Here is a 25,593-nt window from a genome sequence, read left to right on the forward strand (position 1 = left end):
AAAGCCTGGGTTTTCTGCACGTTTACAGTAGAAGCTTATTACCTCAAATTGATCAATTGAAAGTGTGGGTTCACAGCTCCAATCCAGATGTGTTGGTTATTACTAAGACGTGGATAAGGAAGAGTGTTTTGTATACTGATGTTAACCTTTCTGGTTATAACCTTTTTCAGCACGACAGATCTTCCAAAGTTGGGGGAGTGGCAATCTTTACCAAGGATCACCTTCAGTGCTCAGTTGTCTCTACCAAGTCTGTCCCCAAACAATTTGATTTGCTGGTTTTAAGTATTAAACTTTCAAATAGCTCTTTGTTGACTATTGCTGGGTGCTATCGTCCTCCATCAGCACCGGCCTGTACCCTACCTGCCCTAAGCTCTCTCCTGGCTCCTTACACTAAGTCTGAATTTGTTCTTCTAGGTGACCTAAACTGGGACATACTTAAACCACCTGACCAAGTCCTAAAGCAATGGGGCTCCCTAAATCTTTCTCAGATTATTACCAATCCCACAAGGTTTGACTCCAAACACCCAGAAAAGGCTACTCTTCTTGATGTTATCCCCACAAATAATCCTGATAGGTATCAGTCTGGTGTTTTCTGTAATGACCTTAGTGATCACTCTTTTACAGCCTGTGTTCGTAATGGCTGCTCAGTGAAACGAGCTGTCCTGATTTGTCATAGACGCTTGCTAAAAAACTTTAATGAGCAAGCCTTCCTTCATGAACTGGCCTCTGTAAAATGGTATAGAATCAGCTTGATCCTTCTTTTTTGATATTTTCAGTGGTATTGTTAACAAACACGCCCCCATAAAGAAAATGAGAATAAAAACAGGTTCAGCCCCTGGTTCGACCGTGATCTTGCAGAGTTACTTGTGGCTGCTTTGCGTGATGTATTGTTGTCTCTACCTTCTTGCCCTTTGTGCTGTTGTCTGTGCCCAATAATGTTTGTACCATGTTTTGTGCTGCTACCATGTGTTGCTACCATGCTGTGTTGTCATGTGTTGCTGCCATGCTATGTTGTTGTCTTAGGTCTCTCTTTATGTAGTGTTGTGTTGTCTCTCTTGTCGTGATGTGTGTTTTGTCCTATATTTATATTTTATTGTTTTATTTTTAATCCCAGCCCCCGTCCCCGCAGGAGGCCTTTTGCCTTTTGGTAGGCCGTCATTGTAAATAAGAATTAGTTCTTAACTGACTTGCCTAGTTAAATAAAGGTTAAATAAACAAATTAATTAAAATTAGGGCTGTCCCCAACTAAAACAAATCTTGGTCGACCTAGAGTTGTCTGTTCTTTCGACTAATCGATTGGTCAAAATGTTTAAACATATTTTTCCCTATACAGACACACCCCCAAGTGTTTTAATGAAGTCAACTATATGAAGGCTACTGAGCTTGTCTGATGCTTCAAACACACTGTGATTAAATAATTAAGACACAAATGACTCAAGGGAGCCAGAGATCAAGATAGCTTAACGAGAAGATGAAAAAAAAACTGTTCTCGACCCTCATCCTCCTGCTGCTGCTGGCCTTCGCAGATTCTGCTGTTACGCTTCTGCTGTTATGCTCCTAATAGGCTACACCAGGGGTCGGCAAACTTTTCCATTTGTAGTGTGTTGTATCTTCTTGTCTCCTATTTTATCCAGTATGTAACTCCCTCAGGTGACATTTCATCATATGATCTGGTTGCCACTGTTTGGACCACACGGGCCTCAACTCTCCATGTTTTACCATCATGGATTGGGCACCGATCGCCTTTGACCCTTTGTCATAGTACCTTTTATGTTCACTCTTTTCTCTCCGTTTGTTAAGAATGTCCTTGTCGTCCTTCTGTTTCTAGGAGCGCTGGCAACCTAGTTTTGAGTTTCCTGTTGAACAGCAGCTCTGCAGGAGACAGACCATGTTTTAGTGGAGTAGCCCTGTAGTTTAACAAAGCTAGATACGGATCTGTCTTTGAGTCGAGAGCTTTCTTCAGCAGTAGTTTCACTGTTTTGACACCGTTCTCGACTAACCCATTAGACTGTGGGTACAGTGGGCTGGATGTGACATGCGTGAACCTGTACAGTTTAGCAAAACCTCTGAAAGCTGAACTGTGAGGCGTTGTCCATACGTACTACCTCTGAGACCCCATGACGAGCAAAGAATGACTTAATGTGAGTTATCACCTGACTAGCAGCAGTGTCCTTCAGCAAAGCCATCTCTGGGTTAAGCGAGTAATAGTGCATCAGTAGAACATAGTTCTTGTCCTCAAGAGAAATTATATCTATTCCTACTTTGCCCCATGGTCTCAATACCTATTGTTTCCTCAACCCACATTGGCTCTTTGCTCTGTTTTGACATGTTTCACAGGCTCTGACTGCTCTATATCAGCATTCATATTGGGATCCCGAGTGGCACAGAGGTCTAAGGCACCGCATCGCAGTGCTTGAAGCGTCTCTACAGACCCGGGTTCGATCCCAGGCTGTATCACAAACGGCGTGTTCGGGAGTCCCATAGGGCAGCGCACAATTGGCCCAGCGTAGTCCGGGTTAGGGGAGGGTTTGGCCGGGGTAGGCCGTCAATTGTAAATAAGAATTTGTTCTTAACTGACTTACCTAGTTAAATAAAAAATGTATGAATACAATTGGGCCAGAAACCGTCTCTGTACCCTTGGTATGTTAGACCCTTCTTTGCAATAACAACCAAAGGTTTATGATCTGTTTCGGCCCACACTGTGTTTTACCATGTGTAAACACATGGAATTTCTCACATGCATATGACAGTGTCAATGCCTCTTTCTCAATGTGAGCATAGTTATACTCAGAAGTTGTCAGAGCCCTAGAGGCATATGCGACTGGGCGCCACCTATTGCTGTAACAACACTGCAGTGCCTGTTACGAAAGCCCCCTTGGCATTTTTTCCTATTTTGTTGCCTTACACCCTGTAATTAAAATAGATTTTCGGGCGGTTTGTATCATCTGATTTACACAACATGCCTACCACTTTGAAGATGCAAAATATTTTTTATTGTGAAACATACAAGAAATAGGACAAAAAAACTACTTGAGCGTGCATGACTATATTCTTCAAGGCAAAACTGCTCCAGCTCCATCAAGTTGGATGGGTTCCTGCTGATGTACAGCAATCTTTAAGTCATACCACAGACTCTCAATTGGATCGAGGTCTGGGCTTTGACGAGACCATTCCAAGACTTTTAAATGTTTCCCCTTAAACCACTCAAGTGTTGCTTTAGCAGTATGCTTAGGGTCATTGTCCTGCTGGAAGGTGAACCTCTGTCCCAATCTCAAATCTCTGGAAAACTGAAACACGTTTCCCTCAAGAATTTCCCTGTATTTAGCGCCATCCTTCATTCCTTCAATTCTGACCAGTTTCCCAGTCCCTGCCGATGAAAAACATCCCCACAGCATGATGCTGCCACCATCATGCTTCACTGTTGGGATGTGTTCTTGGGGTGATGGGAGGTGTTGGGTTTGTGCCAGACATAGCATTTTCCTTGATGGCCATAAAGCTAAATTTTAGTCTTATCTGACCAGAGTACCTTCTTCCATATGTTTGGGGAGTCTCCCACATGCCTTTTGGCGAACACCAAACGTGTTTGCTTATTTTTTTCTTTAAGCAATGGCTTTTTTCTGGCTACTCTTCCGTAAAGCCCAGCTCTGTGGAGTGTACGGCTTAAAGTGGTGCTATGGACAGATACTCCAATCTCCGCTGTGGAGCTTTGCAGCTCTTTCAGCGTTATCTTTGGTCTCTTTATTGCCACTCTGATTAATTCCCTCCTTGCCTGGTCCATGAGTTTTGGTGGGCAGCCCTCTCTTGGCAGGTTTGTTGTGGTGCAATATTCTTTCCATTTTTAATAATGGATTTAATGGTGCTCTGTGAGATGTTCAAAATGTCTGATATTTTTTTATAACCCAGCCCTGATCTGTAATTCTCCACAACTTTGTCCCTGACCTGTTTGGAGAGTTCCTTGGTCTTCATGGGGCCGCTTGCTTGGTGGTGTTGCAGACTCTGGGGCCTTTCAGAACAGGTGTGTGTATATATACTGAGATCATGTGACAGATCACGTGACACTTAGATTACACACAGGTGGACTTTATTTAATTAATTAATTATGTGATTTCTGAAGGTAATTGGTTGCACCAGATCTTATTTAGGGGCTTCATAGCTAAGGGGGTGAATACATACAGTATGCACACACCACTTTTCCGTTTACATTTTTAGGAATTTTGTGAAACAAGTAATTTTTTTCATTTCACTTCACCAATTTGAACTATTTTGTGTATGTCCATTACATGAAATCCAAATAAAAATCCATTTAAATTACAGGTAATGAGCCTCCCGGGTGGCGCAGTGGTCTAGAGCACTGCATCGCAGTGCTATGCTGCGCCACCAGAGTCTGGGTTCGCGCCCAGGCTCTGTCGCAGCCGGCCGCGACCGGGAGGTCCGTGGGGCGACGCACAATTGGCTTAGCGTCGTCCGGGTTAGGGAGGGTTTGGCCGGTAGGGATATCCTTGTCTCATCGCGCTCCAGCGACTCCTGTGGCGGGCCGGGCGCAGTGCGCGCTAACTGAGGGGGGCGGGTGCACGGTGTTTCCTCCGACACATTGGTGCGGCTGGCTTCCGGGTTGGAGGCGCGCTGTGTTAAGAAGCAGTGCGGCTTGGTTGGGTTGTGCTTCGGAGGACGCATGACTTTCGACCTTCGTCTCTCCCGAGCCCGTACGGGAGTTGTAGCGATGAGACAAGATAGTAATTACTAGCGATTGGATACCACGAAAATTGGGGAGAAAAGGGGATAAAATTAAAAAAAAAAAAAAAAAAAAAAAAAAAAAATTACAGGTAATGCAACAAAATAGGAAAAACGCCAAGGGGGGTGAATACTTTTGCAAGGCACTGTAAACCTGCTTTAGAGGCATCTGCTGAGATTTTGGTTTTGTGCTTTTCATCATAGAACCTCAGTACTGGAGCATGCATGATTCATGCCTTGAGCTCCTCAAACTTTTATGGTGATTACTGTTCCAACACCACTCTGTAATTTTACACATTAGACTCATGTGAGTTGCCAGATTAGGTACAAATTTGCCCACATAGTTAACCATACCTAAGAACCTTTTTGCACCCTCTTGATCGGTAGGCGGTGGCATGTTCTTGATGGCTGTCACTTTGCTCTGGTCTATCTGAACACCTTCACATGTTCGTTTTTCACCCAAGAGGGTAATTTCTGTCTTTCTGGATTCACTTTTGTCTGCGTTTAGCTTTAGCCCGTTAGCTCTGGCTAGATCAAGTGCTGCTTTCAACCTTGTGTTGTGCTCTTCAAGAGTCTGACCCCATATTTACACATCATCAATGTACACTATTTAGCCCCTGCCATGTCCCCGACCATCTCCCCTCTGGTAGGCAGCTGAACAACTGAGATTTCAGTTTCAAGTCCATAATAAATTCCTCAACAGTCTCTGTTTCATTCTGACATCTACAGTTGAAAACATACCTCTCAAATGTCTTGTTTCTTCTGGGAACATTCTGAAATGTAGCGAATACCAGTTCATAATCTGGTTGCTCTTCATCCGTTAGCTGAAAGCTGTTGTAGACTTCAATGTCGTCCGAGCCAGCTGCTGTGAGAAACAGTGCGACCTTCTGTGCGTCATCTTTTAAGCCGCTCCTGTCGCCGTCAGATAGAGGGTGAAACGCTGCTTGAACCGCTTCCATTGCTCTTCAACGTTGCCGTTCAGCATTTTCGACCAAAACTCAATGATGGATGAGTCATAAGCGAGTTCTCTCACTCCTGGTACCATGTTGTATCTTCTTGTCTAAGAAATACTAAAGAGAACAACTGTTCTTTTAAAACATAAGGTCTTCTTTATTCAAGTTAACCAGGAATTAACGGTAAATGTATTACTGGTGATACTGTTGTGCCATCCCCGCGGCCATCCCCGCGGAGTCAGACCGGTGTCTCGTGCCATAAAGAATTATATATATATATATATATATATATAATATATACATACATATATATATATATTTTAGCCTGCTCAACTAAAATAATCTCGGTTGACCAACAGCCTATCCACCAAGCAATCGACCAGTTGACTAAATGGGGTCAGTCCTAATATTGATGCATCATCAGGAATGATGTAAAGTAATAAGTAACGTATTGGGGAGTGCCATCAAGAGAAGTAAGGTAATAGCAAAGATGAAACGGGAGAGAAGTTGACATACTATTCTGGCAGGAAACTCAATTATCCACTGCTGAACACGAGAAACTCAAGAAAATGGGAATACCTTTTTCTCTTCTTATAAAACAGGTATAAGGGGTGTTGCAATTTTGATCCCAAATGCAGTTAAATTTGAGCCTTATATCAAAAATAAAAGACAAGTAGGGTAGATTTATCTTTGTTAAATGTAAACTGGATCATAAAGAATTGACATTATTTAATGTATATGCGCCCCCGGGTCTTCTTTAAGAAGGTTTTTGATTTAATTGCCACAGAAACCTCTGAGACTCTTGTCTGGGGAGGGGATTTTAACATGATTTTAAACTCAAAATTGGACAGCACAAATCACAATAGGAAAAGGAGTCAGGTTGCTAAAAAGATCAATAGGATATTACAAGATTTAGGACTGATTGATGTGTGGGCGACTTCCATATGTCAGAAAGGGAGTATACTTTTTACTCAGCCCGCCACATGGAATTCTCCAGGTTAGACTATTTTTTCAAGTACAGTGCAGATAGGCACAGGCTTAAGGATTGTAGGATCGGCCAGAAGGACTTATCAGAGTTTACCTAACTCTGCACCTTGATAGCAAACAAATGTTTTATTATTTGTATTATTATTTTTGAACTCTGCATCAAATTAAATAAAATGTTATTTGTCACATATGCCGAATACAACCTTACAGTGAAATGCTTACTTACAAGCCCTTAACCAACAATACAGTTTTAAAGGGGGAAAAAAAGAAATAAAAGTAACAAATAATGAAAGAGCAGCAGTAAAATAACAATAGGGAGGCTATATACAGGGGATACCGGTACAGAGTCAATGTGCGGGTGCACCGTTTAGTCGAGGTAATTGAGGTGATATGTACATGTAGGTTATTAAAGTGCTGCCCTCATCACGACTGTCTTGGTGTGCTTGGACCATGTTAGTTTGTTGGTGATGTGAACGCCAAGGAACTTGAAGCTCTCAACCTGCTCCACTATTGCCCCAACAATGAGAATGGGGGCATGCTCGGTCCTCCTTTTCCTGTAGTCCACAATCATGTTCTTTGTCTTGATCACGTTGAGGGAGAGGTTGTTGTCCTTGCACCACACAGTCAGGTCTCTGACCTCCTCCTTATAGGCTGTCTCGTCGTTGTCGGTGATCAGGCCAACATTACCACTGTCATCAGCAAACTTAATCATGGTGTTGGAGTCGTGCCTGGCCGTGCAGTCATGAGTGAACAGGGGGTATAGGAGGGGACTGAGCACGCACCCCTAAGGGGCCCCCGTGTTGAGGATCAGCGTGGCGCATATTTTGTTACCTACCCTTACCACCTGGGGATGGCCCATCAGGAAGTCCAGGATCCAATTGCAGAGGGAGGTGTTTAGTCCCAGGGTCCTTAGCTTAGTGATGAGTTTTGAGGTCACTACGGTGTTGAACGCTGAGCATCGTAGGGAAGGGCTCGTAAGTAAGCATTTCACTGTAAAGTCTACACCTGTTGTATTCGGCGCATGTGACAAATACAATTTGATTTAATACAAGCATGCTGAATTAGCCAGCATTCAACGAATCAATGGGTACGGTTACATGCACACAGTAATATAATTATTGGGGATAATCAGATTAATATAATAGCTTGATTAAAACGTTTACATGTTCTGCAAGAATAACAATTTCCCTAATAATCCTGTTTACATGGACACATCTGAAATCAGGCTAGCTGATGGCGGTCTGATAAATGCAGAAAATCTCCCCCCCAAAAATAAACGTTCTACCACAGCGACCATGTTATTTTTGGTAATCATATTTGATTCTGAATTCGGACATGTAAAGATTAAAACTATTTCTAAAGCGCATACATTCAGTTTTGAACCCACTTCACTCATGCTAAAGAGGGAGGCTCTCGGCTGGTGCTAGCACATGGGCAGATCAAATACACCGCTGAAACGCCGATTTAAGGTGTTTACCTGTCCTAATGATGCGAAAGATTGCCCAGAAAACCAGATGTTTTAATCGGGGTATGCTTACTTCGATTTTGACCTTATGCCGATTTAAGATAAGCAGAGTAAGGTGTTTACGTGACTATTGCGTAATCTGCCTACAGCCATAATCAGTTTAATATCAAATTATTACTGTGCATTTAAATGTACTCAATAAAGATCGATTTGATCCTATATCTGGAGAATAATGAACACGGGGAAGTATCCCCTGCTATGTTGTGAGATAGAGCTAAGGCGGTTATTAGAGGGAAGATCAGAAACTGATGAAATTACAGAAATCATTAGGAAGCTTAGAACGATTTCATAGTCATCTCAAAGACCCTCTTACACTATATATACAAAAGTATGTGGACACACCTTCAAATTAGTGGATTCTGCAATTTTAGCCACACCCGTTGCTGACAGTTGTATAAAAGCTAGCAAACAGCCATGCAATCTCCATAGCCAAGCATTGGCAGTAGAATGGCCTTACTGAAGAACTCAGTAACATGAACAACAAGTCAGTTCATTTCTGCTCTGCTAGAGCTGCCCCAGTCAACTGTAAGTGCTGTTATTGTGACGTAGAAATGTCTAGGAGCAACAACGGCTCAGTCGCGAAGTGGTAGGCCACACAAGCTCACAGAACGGGACCACTGAAATCTGAAGCACGTAGCGCGTAAAAATCATCTGTCCTCGGCAGCAACACTCACTACCGAGTTCCAAACTGCCTCTGGAAGCAATGTCAGCACAATAACTGTTTGTCGGGAGCTTCATAAAATGGGTTTCTATGGCCGAGCAGCCGCACACAAGCCTAATATCATAATGCACAATACCAAGTGTTGGCTGGAGTGGTGTAAAGATCGACACCATTGGACTCTGGAGCAGTAAAAACATGTTCTCTGGAGTGAATCATGCTTCACCTTCTGGCAGTCTGACGGACAAATCTAGGTTTGGCGGATGCCAGGAGAACGCTACCTGTCCCGATGCATAGTGCCAACTGTAAAGTCTGGTGGAGGAGGAATAGTGGTCTGTTTTTTATGGTTTGGGCTAGGCCCCTTAGATCCAATGAAGGGAAATCTTAACTCTACAGCATACAATGACATTCTAGACGGTTCTGTGCGTCCAACTTTGTGGCAACAGTTTGGGGGAGGCCCTTTCCTGTTTCAGCATAACAATGCCCCCATGCACAAAGTGAGGTCCATACCGACGCTGACTGCGAGTCAGGCCTTATCGCCCAACATCAGTGCCCTAACTCACTAAAGCGATTGTGGCTGAATGGAAGTCTCCGCAGAAATTTTCCAACATCTAGTGGAAAGCCTTCCCTGAAGAGTGGAGGATGTTATAGCTGCAAAAGAGGGACCAACTCCATATTAATGCCCATGATTTTGGAATGAGATGTTCGACGAGCAGGTGTCCACATACTTTTGTACATGTAGTGTATATTGCATGCGTGAGATTCAAAAGGTAAAACAGGAAATTGATCAGATTTATAGTGAAGAAGTAGAGGAAAAAGCTCAGGTCCCTGAAACAATGATATTAGGAAGCCAGCTCAAAGCAACAAAATTACTAGAATGGAGACTCAGAAAACAAAAAGCACAGAATACAATTTTCGAAATAAAAGACCCTAAAACAACAATGATTACATGCAAATGGGATGAAATACAGAATATATTTGAATCATACTATACAAATCTGTACAAGCAACCAGAGAAGGCAGATGCACATACAATCAATCTTTTTTTTTTGACTTGGTCTCCCCTCAATTGGGACACAGCAAAACGATAGACTTCAGAAATAACCATTGATTAAATGTAATAATGCAATATCTAATCTAAAAGTAAACAAGTCTGCAGTCACTGATGGCTTCCTTTCAGAATGGTTCAAAGCCTTCAGAGAACAACTAACTCCTCTACTTCAGGCCTGTTTTAACTAGACTCTGTGGGAGGGGGGCTCTACCACCATCGTGGAGAGAAGCCATTCTATTTGTAATTCCAAAGGAGGGCAAAGTTAAGAAGGAATGCAATTCCAAAAGACCTATTGCAATTCTTAATGTGGATTATAAACTGTATGCATCAATAATAGCGAAAATAATGTTGGACATAAACCCAGAATTGATTGGTGGGGATCAAACTGGTTTCATGTAAAACAGACAGACACAGGACAACATAAGGAGAACACCACGTCATGGACCACATCGGTCAGGATAAGACAAGTGCTATATTAACCAGTCTATATGCAGAAAAAGCATTTGATTCAGTGGGATGGGATTATCTATTCCATGTTATGGATAGATTTGATTTCAACAATATGATACAGTGCATCAAAACACTACATTCATATCCGACTGCCAGAACAAAGATTATTGGACATTTGTCACAAACAATAAGTCTAAAACTCAGGGCTAGATAAGGCTGTGATCTTTCACCCACGCTCTTCTCCTTGTACATCGAGTCATTAGCACAGGCAGTAAGGAAATACCCATCCTCAGGGGAATAACAATACGAGGCGGTGAACATAAGGTATACATGTATGCTGATGACGTGCTGATAGTTCTTAAAGACCCAGGCTCAAGTGTCCCTACAGTAGATTGACGAATGTTTTACAAACATTTGGAACTTTTTCCGGGTATGTTCAGGGTACACAAGACCCAAGCCCTTGTATATAATTATACCCATAGCAAGAGCTGAATAGTAAATATAACTTCCAGTGGACCTCTTCATCCATTAAGTATATTGGAGTAAATCTACCAAAAGATACACCGAAACCTTATGAAAGAAATCATGTTCCCATCGACAAGAAAATATATGATGATCTGGACAGGTGGAATTCACTTCCTTTGGATCTTAGTAGTAGAATTGAAACAATCAAAATGAACATCATGCCGAGGTTACTATATTTGTTCCAATCACTGCTTATAGAAATCCCGCCAAAACAGTTTAGGGAATGGGATAAACAGATATCAAGGTTTATCTGGAACAGTAAGAGACCAACAATTAGATATACAACATTACAACTACCAAAACACAGTGGGGGTGTGGCCTTACCAAGCCTAAAATATTATTTTGGGATCCATACTTGGAAGTTGTCTAATTCAAAGATGATGTTACTTGTAACTAGTCTGATGTACGTATGATGTGTGCTCGAACTGCCTTCCTGTTTTGTGTTTTTGTGTTCTTCAATAAAAAGAAAGTATATAAAAATAAAAGTTGTGAAATTGTTCCAAACTTGCATGAATTGTTGTATTACTCCACTTGTGTGTGGGATAGGTATCAACAGTGTGTTAATATAATATATACTTAAATATCACTTCAATATTTTACTAGGTACAGTTGATTTTTCTATAATGTCAGAATTTGGCGTACTTCATTGGAGATTAGTACTTCTTTATAGAATCGAGTTTTCTTTCCAAACCATTGTTTATTTTCTGCAGCGACTGTTTGCGTAACAGTAGCTGAGGTCATAGCTTCCTAATGACTGGATGTTACAGTAATGAGGCTGCCCTCCCATACCCCCTGTCCTGCTCTTGACATTTCACCACTCTACGAAACATCAACTTTTAATGAGCACATGATGAAGTCGGAGACTGTTTGTGTGTTTTTGCAAATGTAATTTTCCGCATGTTTTCCAAGACCCATTGTAAATATTCTAATGGAGGGCATTATGAAAAGCCAATCCTGTCACATGCTCTGGTATACTGTATATCATTGTATACTAAGGTGTCTGTGTGCCTGTGCAAGCGTGTCCGTCTGTGTGCGTCTGTCTTTACTTGCTTTATGCGAGTCTGGTTCCAGTCCTAAGTGGGTAACCTACTCTCTGTTCTTCTGTCCTTATTTCCCCTGCAGGTGTGCATCGTGCAGAAGAGGGACACAGAGAAGATGTACGCCATGAAGTACATGAACAAACAGCAGTGCATAGAGAGAGACGAGGTCCGAAACGTCTTTAGAGAGCTAGAGATCCTACAGGAAATTGAACATGTTTTTTTAGTAAACCTCTGGTGATTATCCTGTGTTTTTTTCATTTTATATACTGTTTGTACATTATGCATGCCACTGCTGGTACTGTGTGTGTGTGTGTGTGTGTGTGTGTGTGTGTGTGTGTGTGTGTGTGTGTGTGTGAATGCGAGCCCATTGCATCCCACATTTCTTAATTGTTGCACTGTAAAGTCAGATGACCCCATATTTCCCTCCCAGGAGTATGATATCTGGGTGAAGTAGGGAACCAGTTTCATTATTTAACGATCTCCAGTGTCTCTGCAGAACATATTCTAAATATAATTGGGCAGGTGGCACAATGTTCACAGCAAATTACACCAAAGCACTTTACTCCTGTGTAATTGGTAGAATGATATTGCTCTCTGTGGTTATCTCCTCTGAGTAATTGATATAGGGAACGTCAATCATTTCATACACATCCTTTAGTACATAAAGAATTTGAGCGGATACATACACCAAGACGAAAGTGCACCCAAACCCGCTGTCGATTATTACTTTATGTCTTGTATGCATGTTTTTTCTCTCTCCAAAGTTGGCAACGTTTTAATAACGTTACCAATACCACCCTGCATACCACTGCTGGCTTGCTTCTGAAGCTAAGCAGGGTTGGTCCTGGTCAGTCCCTGGATGGGAGACCAGGTGCTGCTGGAAGTGGTGTTGGAGGGCCAGTAGGAGGCACTCTTTCCTCTGGTCTAAACAAAGATCCCAATGCCCCAGGGCAGTGATTGGGGACACTGCTCTGTGTAGGGTGCCGTCTTTCGGATGGGACGTTAAACGGGTGTCCTGACTCTCTGAGGTCATTAAAGATCCCATGGCACTTATCGTAAGAGTAGGGGTGTTAACCCCGGTGTCCTGGCTAAATTCCCAATCTGGCCCTCAACCATCACGGTCACCTAATAATCCCCAGTTAACAATTGGCTCATTCATCCCCCTCCTCTCCCCTGTAACTATTCCCCAGGTCGTTGCTGCAAATGAGAACGTGTTCTCAGTCAACTTACCTGGTAAAATAACGGTAAAATAAATAAAAATAAATAACACTGTGGGGGGAAATGAAAAAATGGTCTCAAGGAGAAGCGTCCTCCCAACTAAAATAAGCAGAGTTTTTTTTTAATGAGGTGGTAGTAGGGCCAGTGTCTTTTTTATATTATAATTCCCTCAAGTGGTGTACATCTGCCAGCCCCATCCTTGTTCTAGTTTCCCTGCTTTGCTCTGCTTGGCACTGTATTTATTCATCTATGGCACATCAAAGCCCCATTAGCGACAAAGACAGCAGCGTTATGGATAGGCGGGAATTATCTGGCTCCTTAGATCGCATCTCATCCCCTGCGATTCAAGTCTACTTCAGAGGGAAAAGTTGTGAAAGTGGTCAGCCCGTCTCAAATGACACTGGAACAAAACAACAATCACTCATAGTCCCGTACAGCCTCCTGAACAATACCCAAGACACTCCTGTGTGCCGTGGAATTGGTTACATCACTCTCATCCAGTATACGCTTTGGACGGTTCATAGAACGTTTGCGTTATTCTGTATCCCTTTTGCTGGTGAATATCTTGGGGAGGGGATAGAGAGGCACTGCCGTCACCATCAAACTGACCAGATTTGAGCAACAAAAGGGAGAAATCTGCCAAAACCCACATGGCGATGGCCTGCCTGCCTGCTGAGGGGAGAACGGCTCATAATAATGGCCGGAACTGAGAAAATAGAATAGCATCAAACACCTGGGAACCATGTGTTTGATGTAGTTGTTACCATTCCACCTATTCCGCTCCAGTCATTACCACAAGCCCATTTTCCCCAATTCAGGTGCCACCAACCTCATGTGGGCCACAGATGTTCCTGTCTAGCGCCGTCACTGACAGATAGGTTTGCTTTTCAAAACCCAAGGACTCCAAACCTGAGCAGCTGTCGGTACTGTTTGTACCATAATATTGGCAAGCCTGGTCCCATGCCAAGCCACCAGAAAACAAACGGCAAGGAGTTTTGAAAATAACTTTACAGAGTGTATCAATCACGCTAGCCTCATTGTGGATCTCTCCTGCAGAGGCAGGCTCTCACTGGCCAGACTCTTTTTTGCTTTGGCCCCCCTGTGGCCGTGTTGGACTCTTAAAGGCTCTGCATGGTCGATTCGACGTCTGCAGTGGCCGTACAGCATTTACTGCGATGCGGCCATGGCAAAAGTGAGAGCATTCATACGTGAGCTTCAGGGAGCTGTCATGTGCGTCCAATAAATTGGTCTGCACTGCGTCACTCATAGTGATTCAGAGCTAATCTCTATAGCCATCCGGCTAATTACAAGCAACTGGATAAACAAAAAGACAAGACCTTACCTCTTCTGGGACGTTGGAGTCCGTTTCCCGGTGCTTGACATAGGAGCTCTGCCAAGATAGCATGAAGTAAAGACAGCACTGTTTTCCCATTCTGCATCTCCATCCCGAATCTCCCCTACATTTAGGCGATTGTATATATGTGTATTTCACACTATGTTGAGGTAAAAATCGGAGTATAATGCTGTATGGATGTCAACCCCAATACATGTTCCTGTCATCTTCACCAATAAACTGCATTACAGTTAAAAACAACTTAAAAACAACTACCACCACCGATTTCTGTATGCTAGCTATGCTACCAGCTTATACGAATGGGAGTTAGCATTTAGCAGTCACTTCTTCTAAACCTTAAAAAGGGACTACTTTTAAATGTTATGCAGCGAAAACTGCCAAATATATCCAAATCTGATTTTAGTAACCATATTGTGGGCCAGCTACAATAAATACAGCAATCATGAAGGATTTGACAAATATCCACTTTGTTAGATCAGATTTGTTGAAAATTGCACCAATCCGGGATCCATCTATCCCCCACGGTCTGCATTCCATTGACCTCTTTACCGGCATCTATCCCCATTACCTCCCCGATCTCTTTCCGGGAGGTCAAACTCATTTTCATGTCTTTGAAATCCCTACACGAGGTATCATAAAGATTATGTTTTGTTGTCAAGGAAGTGAGTTTGTGTTTATACGGGATGTACCGCCCCCAACTACTGTCAACCAATCATGTCAATGCGGCGCTATACGGAGCCCTCTGCATTGTTACACCATGTGGGAGGCGCACGGCGATGCGGTACGGAGCTTGATACGGCCTCCGCATGCCTCCGAAGGCTTTGCAATTGTGTCACACCTTATGTACGGAGCCTCCGGACCACATGTCCTGCATAAATTGGCGTTTACTAGGCATGTCTGAAGGTGACATCTGATGTCCTGCTGAGACAAACTTGCTTGCTCTTGAGAGAGTTCAGACTTTTCTCCTGAAGCCAGAGAAAGAGAGCTCAGCACAGAGACAAAGTGATTCATTGTTTATTTTGCTTTGGGAATGGTTGTTTTTATATATACAGTACCAGTCAAAAGTTTGGACACACCTACTCATTCCAGGGTTTTTCTTCATTTATTTTCTACATTGTAGAATAATAGTGAAGACATCAAAACAATGAAAAACACATATGGAATCATGTAGTAACCAAGAAAGTGTTAAACAAATCAAAATATATAATTTACTACTTTGAAGAATCTAAAATCCAAAATACATTTTGATTTGTTTAACACTTCTTTGGTTATTACATGATTCCATATGTTTTATTTCATCGTTTTGATGTCTTCACTATTATTCTACAATGTAGAAAATAGTAAAAATAAAGAAAAACCCTTGAATGAGTAGGTGTGCCTGAAGTTTTGACTGGTACTGTAGGTCTACATAAATGCTTTCCCCATTCACAGTGACTATTACTACATTTTTTGTTGTATAATAACATAACTTCCTGTTTAAACAGGAAACTCTCTTTCATAAACTTTGACTTGCTTTCATAAGAACGATGTTGAGCTATATTTAGTGATGGTCTACTCTACTACAATTTGCACAGTGTAATGACCAGGAGTTGAATTGGTACGGTGTGTGGGTATGCTTCTGCACATCATAAATCCCTACTGACTTGCAGAACATTTGCAGTATCTATGGGCATGTCAAGTATTGAGTTTGGGCAATGACATGTTCCATTATTGATGGACTGAAGATGGGCCAACCATGAATTCTAGGAACTGCAGTGCCTATATTCCCCTAAGTAAATATCAGAGGATGCAACTCATGAGAACGCCAGTTTTGATTAAGATTAGTAGGAGTTGTTTTATTGGTACAATGCCAGAGAGGGGGAGAGCGGGAGTGTGAGAGAAACAGCCATCATGGAAAGTAATGATTCCTGAAATCACAGCGAAGGCAAGGGAGAGAGAGGAAAGCTGAGAGGCGGTGGGGGGGGGTAAAAGGCCGTGTTAAGAAGGGATTTGACCATTGATTACTTTGTCCAAACAGAGTTTCAACGTCTATTGGTTTGCTTTCTTCTCTCTATCTCACACACTGTTTTGAATCCTATGTTTGCCTTCATTATGTCCTGAATGCTGCTGGGTTTCTTTGAAGCTCCATCCATTGCTTCACAGAAAATCAGAGGGGATCTGTAACGCTAGGCACAGAATCCACATCACCAGAACAAGACTGCTTAAGCCTGGAGGACTGTCAAGTTTGCTGCGTGCAGTAATTGCCGTGACCATTCACTTGCTGATGATAGATACCGTATGATGTGTAGGAGTGGGATATATTTAAATGGATTAGCCACCTTGGAAGTATTATCTATCTGCAGCGCGCCAAAAATCCACCCAAATCCCATAAGCCATCACAGCATAGGTAGTAGGTGTAGATGCTTTCTTCCCCCCCCGATCAATTTGTATTTCTAAATTGGAGGTTTTATTCCCCTACCCAGACGGACAATATTACATGCCGTAAATGTACGCTGTGAAATTGATCCCTTGCACTTTCCAGTGTTAATCATTACCAGAGCAAGGTTTTGCCTTAAGCATTACATTGCAACAAATGACTCTCAAACACCATTGGCCAGATTCCCCGGAGATGTGGATAGAGGCTCTGAAAGCTGAACCAAGTGAGACGCCCAGCAGCCATGTGGGAAAGTGAGGAAGAAGGGAAGCAAGAGGGAGTGAATGTCAGCGCTGAGCACTGGGATTTGTCACCTATGAGCTACGGCTTTGGAGACCCTTTTTAAGAGGGTTGTAAGGTCTCACGGAGGGTGAGTCATCAGTGGGATCCGCTGAGTCGCAGTCATCTTCCGCTGTCGATCCATCATCTCGGAGAGAAAGAGCAAGAGAGCAGTCACTGTGGTGAGAATAGATGCGCACCCTGTCCTCCTCGATGTCCATTTAGAATATTGATTCCCGGCTGAACAGAACAAAGCTCTGGGAGACGTTGAGACGAATTAGGCTTTACCCCAAACACAATAGTCATAGCAAGCTCTGGGTGGCAGCCAGCGGCAGCTGCTGATTGGCTGAATACCTGGGACGCAAGATGGTTGGAGTTGTCAACAAAGCAGCATGACAGAAATATAATACGTTTTAAAACTACCAGTAGTTTCTTTGAGAAGATACAGTGCATTCGGACGATATTCAGACCCCTTGACTTTTTTCACATTTTGTTACGTTACAGCCTTGTGCTAAAATTGCTTGAATTATAATTTTTTCCTCATTAATCTACACACAATACCCCATAATGAAAAAGAGAAAACAGGTTTTTAGAAATGTTTGCAAATTTATAAAAAATAAAACACCAGAAATACCTTATTTACATAACTATTCAGACCCTTTGCTGTGAGACTCGAAATTGAGCTCAGTTGCATTCTGTTTCCATTGATCATCCTTGAAATGTTTTTATAACTTGATTTGGAGTCCACCTGTGGTAAATTAAATTGATTGGACATGATTTGGAAAGTCACACACCTGTCTTTATAAGGTCCCAGAGATGACAGTGCATGTCAGAGCAAAAACCAAACCATGGGGTGAATTGTCCGTAGAGCTCCGAGACAGGATTGTATCCAGGCACAGATCTGGGGAAGGGTAACAAAAAATGACAGCAGCATTGAAGGTCCCCAAGAACACAGTGGCCTCCATCATTCTTAAGTGGAAGAAGTTTGGAACAACCAAGACTCTTCCTAGAGCTGACCGCCCGACCAAACTGAGGAATCGGGGAAGAACGGCCTTGGTCAGGGAGGTGACCAAGAATTCAATGGTCACTCTGACAGAGTTCCTCTGTGGAGATGGGAGACCCTACCAGAAGGATAACCATCTCTGCAGCACTCCACCAATCAGGCCTTAATTGTAGAGTGGGCCAGACGGAAGCCACTCCTCAGTAAAAGGCATCACAGCCCGCTTGTAGTTTGCCAAAAGGCACCTAAAGAATTCTCAGACCATGAGAAACAAGATTCTCTGGTCTGATGAAACCAAGATTGAACTCTTTGGCCTGAATTACAAGCGTCACGTCTTGAGGAAACCTGAAACCATCCCTAAGGTGAAGCATGGTGGTGGCAGCATCATGCTGTGGGGATGTTTTTCAGCAGCAGGGACTGGGAGACTAGTCAGGATTGAGGGAAAGATTAATGGAGCAAAGTAGAGCTCCAAGAACACAGTGGCCTCCATCATTCTTAAATGGAAGAGGTTTGGAACCACCAAGACTCTTCCTAGAGCGCTCAGGACCTCAGACTGTGGCAAAGGTTTTCCTTCCAACAGGACAACGACCCTAAGGACACAGCCAAGACAATGCAGGAGTAGTTTCGGGACAAGCCTCATAATGCCCTTGAGTGGCCCAGCCAGAGCCCAGACTTGAACCCGATCGATCATCTCTGGGAGACCTGAAAATAGCTGTGCAGTGACGCTCCCATCCAACCTGACAGAGCTTGAGAGGATCTGCAGAGAAGAATGGGAGAAACTCCACAAATACAGGTGTTCCAAGCTTGTAGCCATATACCCAAGAAGACTCGAGGCTGTAATTGCTTGCAAAGGTGCTTCAACAAAGTACTGAGTAAAGGGTCTGAATACTTATGTAAATTTGATTTTTTTCAGTTGTTTTTTATACATTTGCAAAAATTTCTAAAATCCTGTTTTTGCTTTGTCATTGTGGGGGTATTGTGTGTAGATTTGAGAAAAAAAACGATTTAATACATTTTTGAATAAGGCTGTATCGTGGCAAAAGTCAAGGGATCTGAATACTTTCCGAATGCACCGTATATAAAGTGATCTGTGCAAACAGCAGAAATGCACCTGTTTCACTTTTGCTTGTCAAAAACGAATGACCACTGTTGCACATGCTGCTACTGTTTTGAACAGATTTATACTATTTAGAACGAGCAGCCAGCTCCCGAACGAACGAGTGCACCAGGGGATAACCCAACAAGCATCAAAAGAGAACCATCGCGCTCCCAGAGAAGATGAATTCAGATAAACAAAAAGGTGTTGTGGGTTCGCACTCAAAAAGCTTACTTCATTATTACATTTATTTATTTTTTTTTCACTGCATCGGGGATAGCGTACACAGACGTTTTGGCTTCACAGCCTTCGTCAGTGTGTAGGTAAAAAAAAATGTTTTATTCAAAACAGCATTTGTAGAGAACAACCGATTGGCAGCAGGTGCTTCTAATCAGGGTTGCCACTCATCTGGATGTGGCTTTTCTGGTATGCATGTATACAAATTAGGCACAAAGAAATACAGAATTATAGGGTATGGGAGTGGGCACGAAGGGCAACTCACGAATCAACTGCCCCAGGTGTCCGCTCACCTGAATACATCATATCAATTCATGAGATAGCCCACCACAAAGGACAGCAGGTACAGACGTTCATAAATATGTGGGGCCAACTGTTAAACGATATGCTAAATCTGATATATGGACAGTGTTCTTGTACAACAGTAAATTTGGCTTATAGGAAGGAGGTGAAATCGAATTCTTAATTTCAACCGTGTGGAGATGGAGTTTAATTTATATAGCCACATGGCTTCTCTTTGGAGTAAGTTGTTGTCGTAATCACCTCATCTACATGGTGGATGAACTTTTTCGATTCTTACGCAACGCAATTCATTAATAGAATGATTTTGTTCTATCTAGTGTCTCACAACTGGCAAGGTGATATCTTGAGGTCTAATAGTGGATTTATGTTCTCCAAGGCGTACTTTCAAGGCGTGGGATGTTTTTCCAATAGAAGTCTTATTACAAGAACACTGTAACATATAAATACTTGACTTTATCTCATAGGTCCTAGAGGTCTGAGGGCATACAAAAGTTTGAACACTTCCTTATGGTGCTACAAGAGGTACATGATCTACAGGGGAAGCATCCTTTTATAAATGCTTCTTCTCTCTCTCTGACCACATCTGATTTAACCAATATGGTTGATAACCCAACAAGCATGCAGATGCAGTAAGTGAAAACACATTATCTAACTGGGGATAGCTAGCTAACATAATGTCACAAAGCATGATGTGCTAGCCAGTTCAGTTAATTCTGAAATTACTTAATATTTCCGAGTTAGTCAGATATGAGTTTATAACGAATTGAAATTGACGTGGGCGCTAACTAGTTAGAAAGCTACCAGCTAGCAATGGCTAGCCAGCTGCTTATCAATGGCAAATTACTGGTGAATTTTACAAAAAATTGACCAAACTATTTCTCAATGTTTCTCGAAATTACTCTAGCTGGCTAATTTGATAATGCTTTCTGATACACCAGGTTTTATGCTGTTTTAGTCCACATGTCACCCTGAAGAACCTGATAAGAACAGTAGAACATGATAAACAACATCAGGGGGAAACAATACAATTGGCCATGCTTTTTTGTCCTACCAGATCAGCGAAGAGAAGGGTCTAGCTCGTGTATCCCTCTGTCGTTTGACTCTTGTCCGGTTTATCAGGTCCCAGGCTCCTATGACTGTTACGATTATTTATTTACAAGTTAATTACAATTAGCTTTTGGCTTTAGCACCTTCTGTACCTGATAGAGCACATCTAGTCCTTCACAGCCGTCTGGTTCAAGAGACTCATTGGGAGGAGCAGACTAGAGCAGACCCAGAAGTTCGGACTGAACGCACATTTGAGCACCCCAGGACAGTCCATTTACTTTGTGCTGTTATAATTTATGCTATGAAATCCTGTCATTGGGGCAGTTCCCCCTCATAGCAAATTGCTGGCAAAACAATTCAAGCAATGTTCGCATGGCCTGTGCACCCAATGGAGGTGGAGCTGCCACTGTTGGCAGTCACAGAGGGGCAGAATAGTAAGTAACTAAATAGCTTGTTTTGAACAATATATATTTGAAGCAGGAAAATGTACACATCTACCACACTTTTATAAGCATTTAAAACATAATCCATTAATTATATAATATGTATTTGTTGGGTAAACATTTTTGGGGTTGGATCAATCACAAGTGGGATGCCGCCCCTAATGCCATAGCTGGCGAGCCGCCAGCTATGGCATGACATCCATAAAACTAACTGAAGGATATTTTCTCAGAGGGCTTAGTCCTTTTCGCTTTCGTCTTCTGCTGTTACACACGCATTTATTCTGCAGTAGACATAGAACTTCACAGGAGTTAACGTCACAGTCAAAGGACTCTGTAACTTTCCTGAGCCACCTTACCATTTTAAGTTCCTGTAGGACGTCCGTCAGAAGTGCACCTTGTGAAATAAGGCCAGTGGGGGTGGAGAGGGGTGTGCTGATGGGACCAGAGGGGGGTAACGGGGGGACTAGGCGGGGGACCGCAGGGCGAGAGGCAGCGCTCACTCATTCACTGCATTGTTAGAGGGATCCTCAGAGGAGTCAGGTGTGTCTTGTGATCCAGCCCCTTGACCAGCCTCAGCCAAGCTGTCTCTCTCTCTCTATCACAAGACTATCTAGGCCACAGTCACAAAGCGGACCACATTCAGAGCCCAGTGTCTCTCTCTCATCCATTCTCTCTTCCTCTTTCGCTCTACTTCGGTCTCTTCCCCATATCACCCCCATCTCTCTTTCACCCTCTCTCCCCTGCATCCCTCTCTCTCTCACTCTCTCTCTTTCGCCCTCTCCCTCTGCTTCCCTCAGCTCATTTTTCATCGTGGCCTGATTGTGCTCTGCTGTCCCAGTCAGGCTGGCCTGGCTGTCCCACATGGCCCATATCCTTGGCTCTGTCACAACGCTCCCAGGGCTCAGGCCTTAGCTAGGTCCCCAATCATCTGTTTTGGGCATATTTGACCCATGACAAGTCCATTCTCAAACAGCTTCCTCTTATAACTTTCTCTTTCTAGTTTCTGTATTATATTTTTGCTTGGGAGAAGACATAAAAGGAGACATTTAAAGAACTCCATTGTGTCTGGTCTCACACATTCGAATATTCATCTTTCACGAACTTGTGTTAGTCTCATCCATTTGTCTTACCTGCGTTCTTGGCCTCTCTTTGAACCATTTTTACAGACATTGTGTGTGGGCTCTGATTTTGAATTCCCCAAACTTATCTAGTGAGACACATGCTGTATTTGGAAAAACATTCATCTGCAATGATCACTCTTCATTTCTCTCACTCTCTTTCTCTCTTTTTCTCTCTGTCCTTGGTGTTACATCTGAAGGTGACAACGCTATCACTCTCCATGCTTTCATATGGCTCAGATGTCAGCTCCATGTCTGACAGTTTACCTGTCACTGAGTGAAGGAAATGTGGAAACTGCTCTAATCTCAGCCAAGGAGACTCAGAAAACAGGCTCTAATACCACTGGCATCACACTGGCTGCCACAGAGGGTCTTCACCATCAGCTGGATGCTGCTCGGGATCAGGGGATGACAAGGAGGTGATAATAGGGTGACAATAATCGGGACCTGTGGACAGCAAACACCATTTCAACCAATCTCAGCCTGGCCATCTGTTGAAGCTGTATGTGTTTGGAGTGGGGGACCCGTCCATCTTGCACAGGTTAGGTTTGTTAGCTTGGTCTGATGATTTTCTATTGGACACGTCACCAGGCTGTCGACGGATGGATACCGCATGGGATTGCTATTGGTCTGAAGGAGATGGAAGGTCTGGTGGAAATCCTCCAATGTCATGCTGTTTTTGGCTTCAAGAGGCTGTACTTTACACCTAGGCTATATATGATATCACTGACTTACTATAACCTTATACAATGCGGTTCGCAGCAAGTCAAATATTTTGTTTAGCATGGATCTCTGCCAATCACTGCCAGTTGTCCATAAGAACTTCTTCTGAACCAATGCTTCAGACAGAAATATTATGGAGAATATTCATTAAGGTAGTAATCTTTGAAAAAAAATCTGACAATTTTATCGATTGATCTGTGTTTTCCTTTTGATGTCAGGCAGATACTTTTGGTCATGTGGACACCTGCTCGTCACATCTCATTTCAAAATCATGGCCATTTAATATAGAGTTGGTCCACCCTTTGCTACTATAACAGCCTCCACTCTTCTAGGAAAGCTTTCCAATTGATGTTGGAACATTGCTGTGGGGACTTGCTTCCATTCAGCCATGAGCATTAGTGAGGTCGGGCACTGGTGTTGGGCGATTAGGCCTGGACTGCAGTCGGCGTTCCAATTCATCCCAAAGGTGTTTGATGGGTTGAGGTCAGGGCTCTGTGCAGGCCAGTCAAGTTCTTCCACACTGATCTCGACAAACCATTTCTGTATGGACCTCGTTTTGTGCACGGGGATATTGTCATGCTGAAACAGAAAAGGGCCTTCCCCAAATTGTTCCCCAAACTGTTGCCACAAAATTGGAAGCACAGAATAATCTAGAATGCCATTGTATGCTGTAACGTTAAGATTTCCCTTCACTGGAACTAAGGGGCCTAGCCCAAACCATGAAAAACAGCCCCAGACCATTATTCATCCTCCACCAAAGTTTACAGTTGGCACTATACATTGGGGCAGGTAGCGCTCTCCCAGATTGGTCCGTCGGACTGCCAGATGGTAAAGTGTAATTCATCACTCCAGAGAATGTGTTTCCACTGCTTCAGAGTCTAAGGTCGGTGAGGTTTACACCACTCCAGCCGATGCTTCGCATTGTGCATGGTGATCATAGGCTTGTGTGCGACTGCTCGCCCATGGAAACCCATTTCATGAAGCTCCCGACGAATATGTATTGTGCTGATCTTGCTTCCAGAGGCAGTTTGGAATTGGGTAGTGAGTGTTGCAGCTGAGGACAGATGATTTTTACGTGCTTCAGCACTCGGCGGTAACATTCGGTGAGATGTGTGGCCTACCATTTGCGGTTCAGCCTCTGTTGCTCCTAGACGTTTCCACTTCACAATAACAGCACATACAGTTGACCGGGGCAGCTCTAGCAAGGCAGACATTTTACGAACTGACTTGTTGGAAAGGTGGCATGTTATGACGATGCCACGTTGAAAGTCATTGAGCTCTTCAGTAAGGCCATTCTACTACCAATGTTTGATTTTATACACCTGTCAACAACGGGTGTGGCTGAAATTGCCGAATCCACTAATTTGAAGTGGTGTCCACATATTTTGTATATACATTAACAGTCAAAAGTTTGGACACACAAAGGTTTAGAACACCTACTCATTCAAGGTTTTTCCTTTATTTTACTATTTTCTACATTGTAGAATAATAGTGAAGAAATCAAAACTATGAAATAGCACATGGAATCATGAGGTAACCAAAAAGGGTTAAACAAATCTAAATATATTATAGATTTTAGATTCTTCAAAGTAGCCACCCTTTGCCTTGTTGACAGCTTTGCACACTCTTGGCATTCTCTCAACCAGTTTCACCTGGAATGCTTTTCCAACAGTCTTGAAGGAGTTCCCACATACAGTATAATGAGCACTTCTTGGCTGCATGTCCAACTCATCCCATACCATCTCAATTGGGTTGAGGTCAGGTGATTGTGGAGGCCAGGTAATCTGATACAGCACTCCATCACTCTCCTCCTTGGTCAAATAGTCCTTACACCGCCTGGAGGTGTGTTGGGTCATTGTCCTGTTGAAAAACAAATGATAGTCCCACTAAGCGCAAACCAGATGGGATGGCGTATCGCTGCAGAATGCTGTGGTAGCCATGCTGGTTAAGTGTGCCTTGAATTCTAAATAAATCAGTGTCACCAGCAAAGCACCCCACACCATCACACCTCCTCCTCCATGCTTCACTGTGGGAACCACAAATGCGAAGATCATCCGATCACCTACTCAGAACTGATGTCCCGGTGAGATGGAATGATTTTTGCTCGCTCTGAGCACGGCACTCCATTTTTCAGATATAGGGGGCCAATCAATACTCAGGGGCCAATCAAAATGCCCCCTGAGTGTGTGGAGCTAAGCCCGGAGAAATATGAAATCTGCCAAGATGAAAAATAAATAATGTTGCAATAGCGACCAGGATTGGAACCTGGGTTTGATACAGGAAATCACAAGGGGGTGAGTTGTTTCCTACCTTTACGGATTGAGAACCTCCGGAAAGCCTCTCTCGCGCTCTCTCTCTCACTTTCTTTCTCTTGCTCTCTCTATCGCTCCCTTTTCATGATTACAGAAAGGTGATTGTGGGTTTCTGACGTTTTGTGTTGTT

General features: G+C 43.0%; 1 protein-coding gene across 1 annotated transcript in view; it reads left to right on the forward strand.

Annotated features, from left to right (window-relative positions):
* The window catches only part of LOC139562102 (serine/threonine-protein kinase 32C-like), a 161,483-nt gene that overhangs the window by 104,912 nt on the left and 30,978 nt on the right, over positions 1-25,593 (forward strand). The window contains exon 3 of the mRNA XM_071379449.1: positions 12,003-12,154. Within this exon, the coding sequence (XP_071235550.1) occupies positions 12,003-12,154 (152 nt within the window). The remainder of the gene's footprint in view (positions 1-12,002; positions 12,155-25,593) is intronic.

Source organism: Salvelinus alpinus, chromosome 32 (genome assembly GCF_045679555.1).
Source record: "Salvelinus alpinus chromosome 32, SLU_Salpinus.1, whole genome shotgun sequence".
Taxonomy (NCBI): domain Eukaryota; kingdom Metazoa; phylum Chordata; class Actinopteri; order Salmoniformes; family Salmonidae; genus Salvelinus; species Salvelinus alpinus.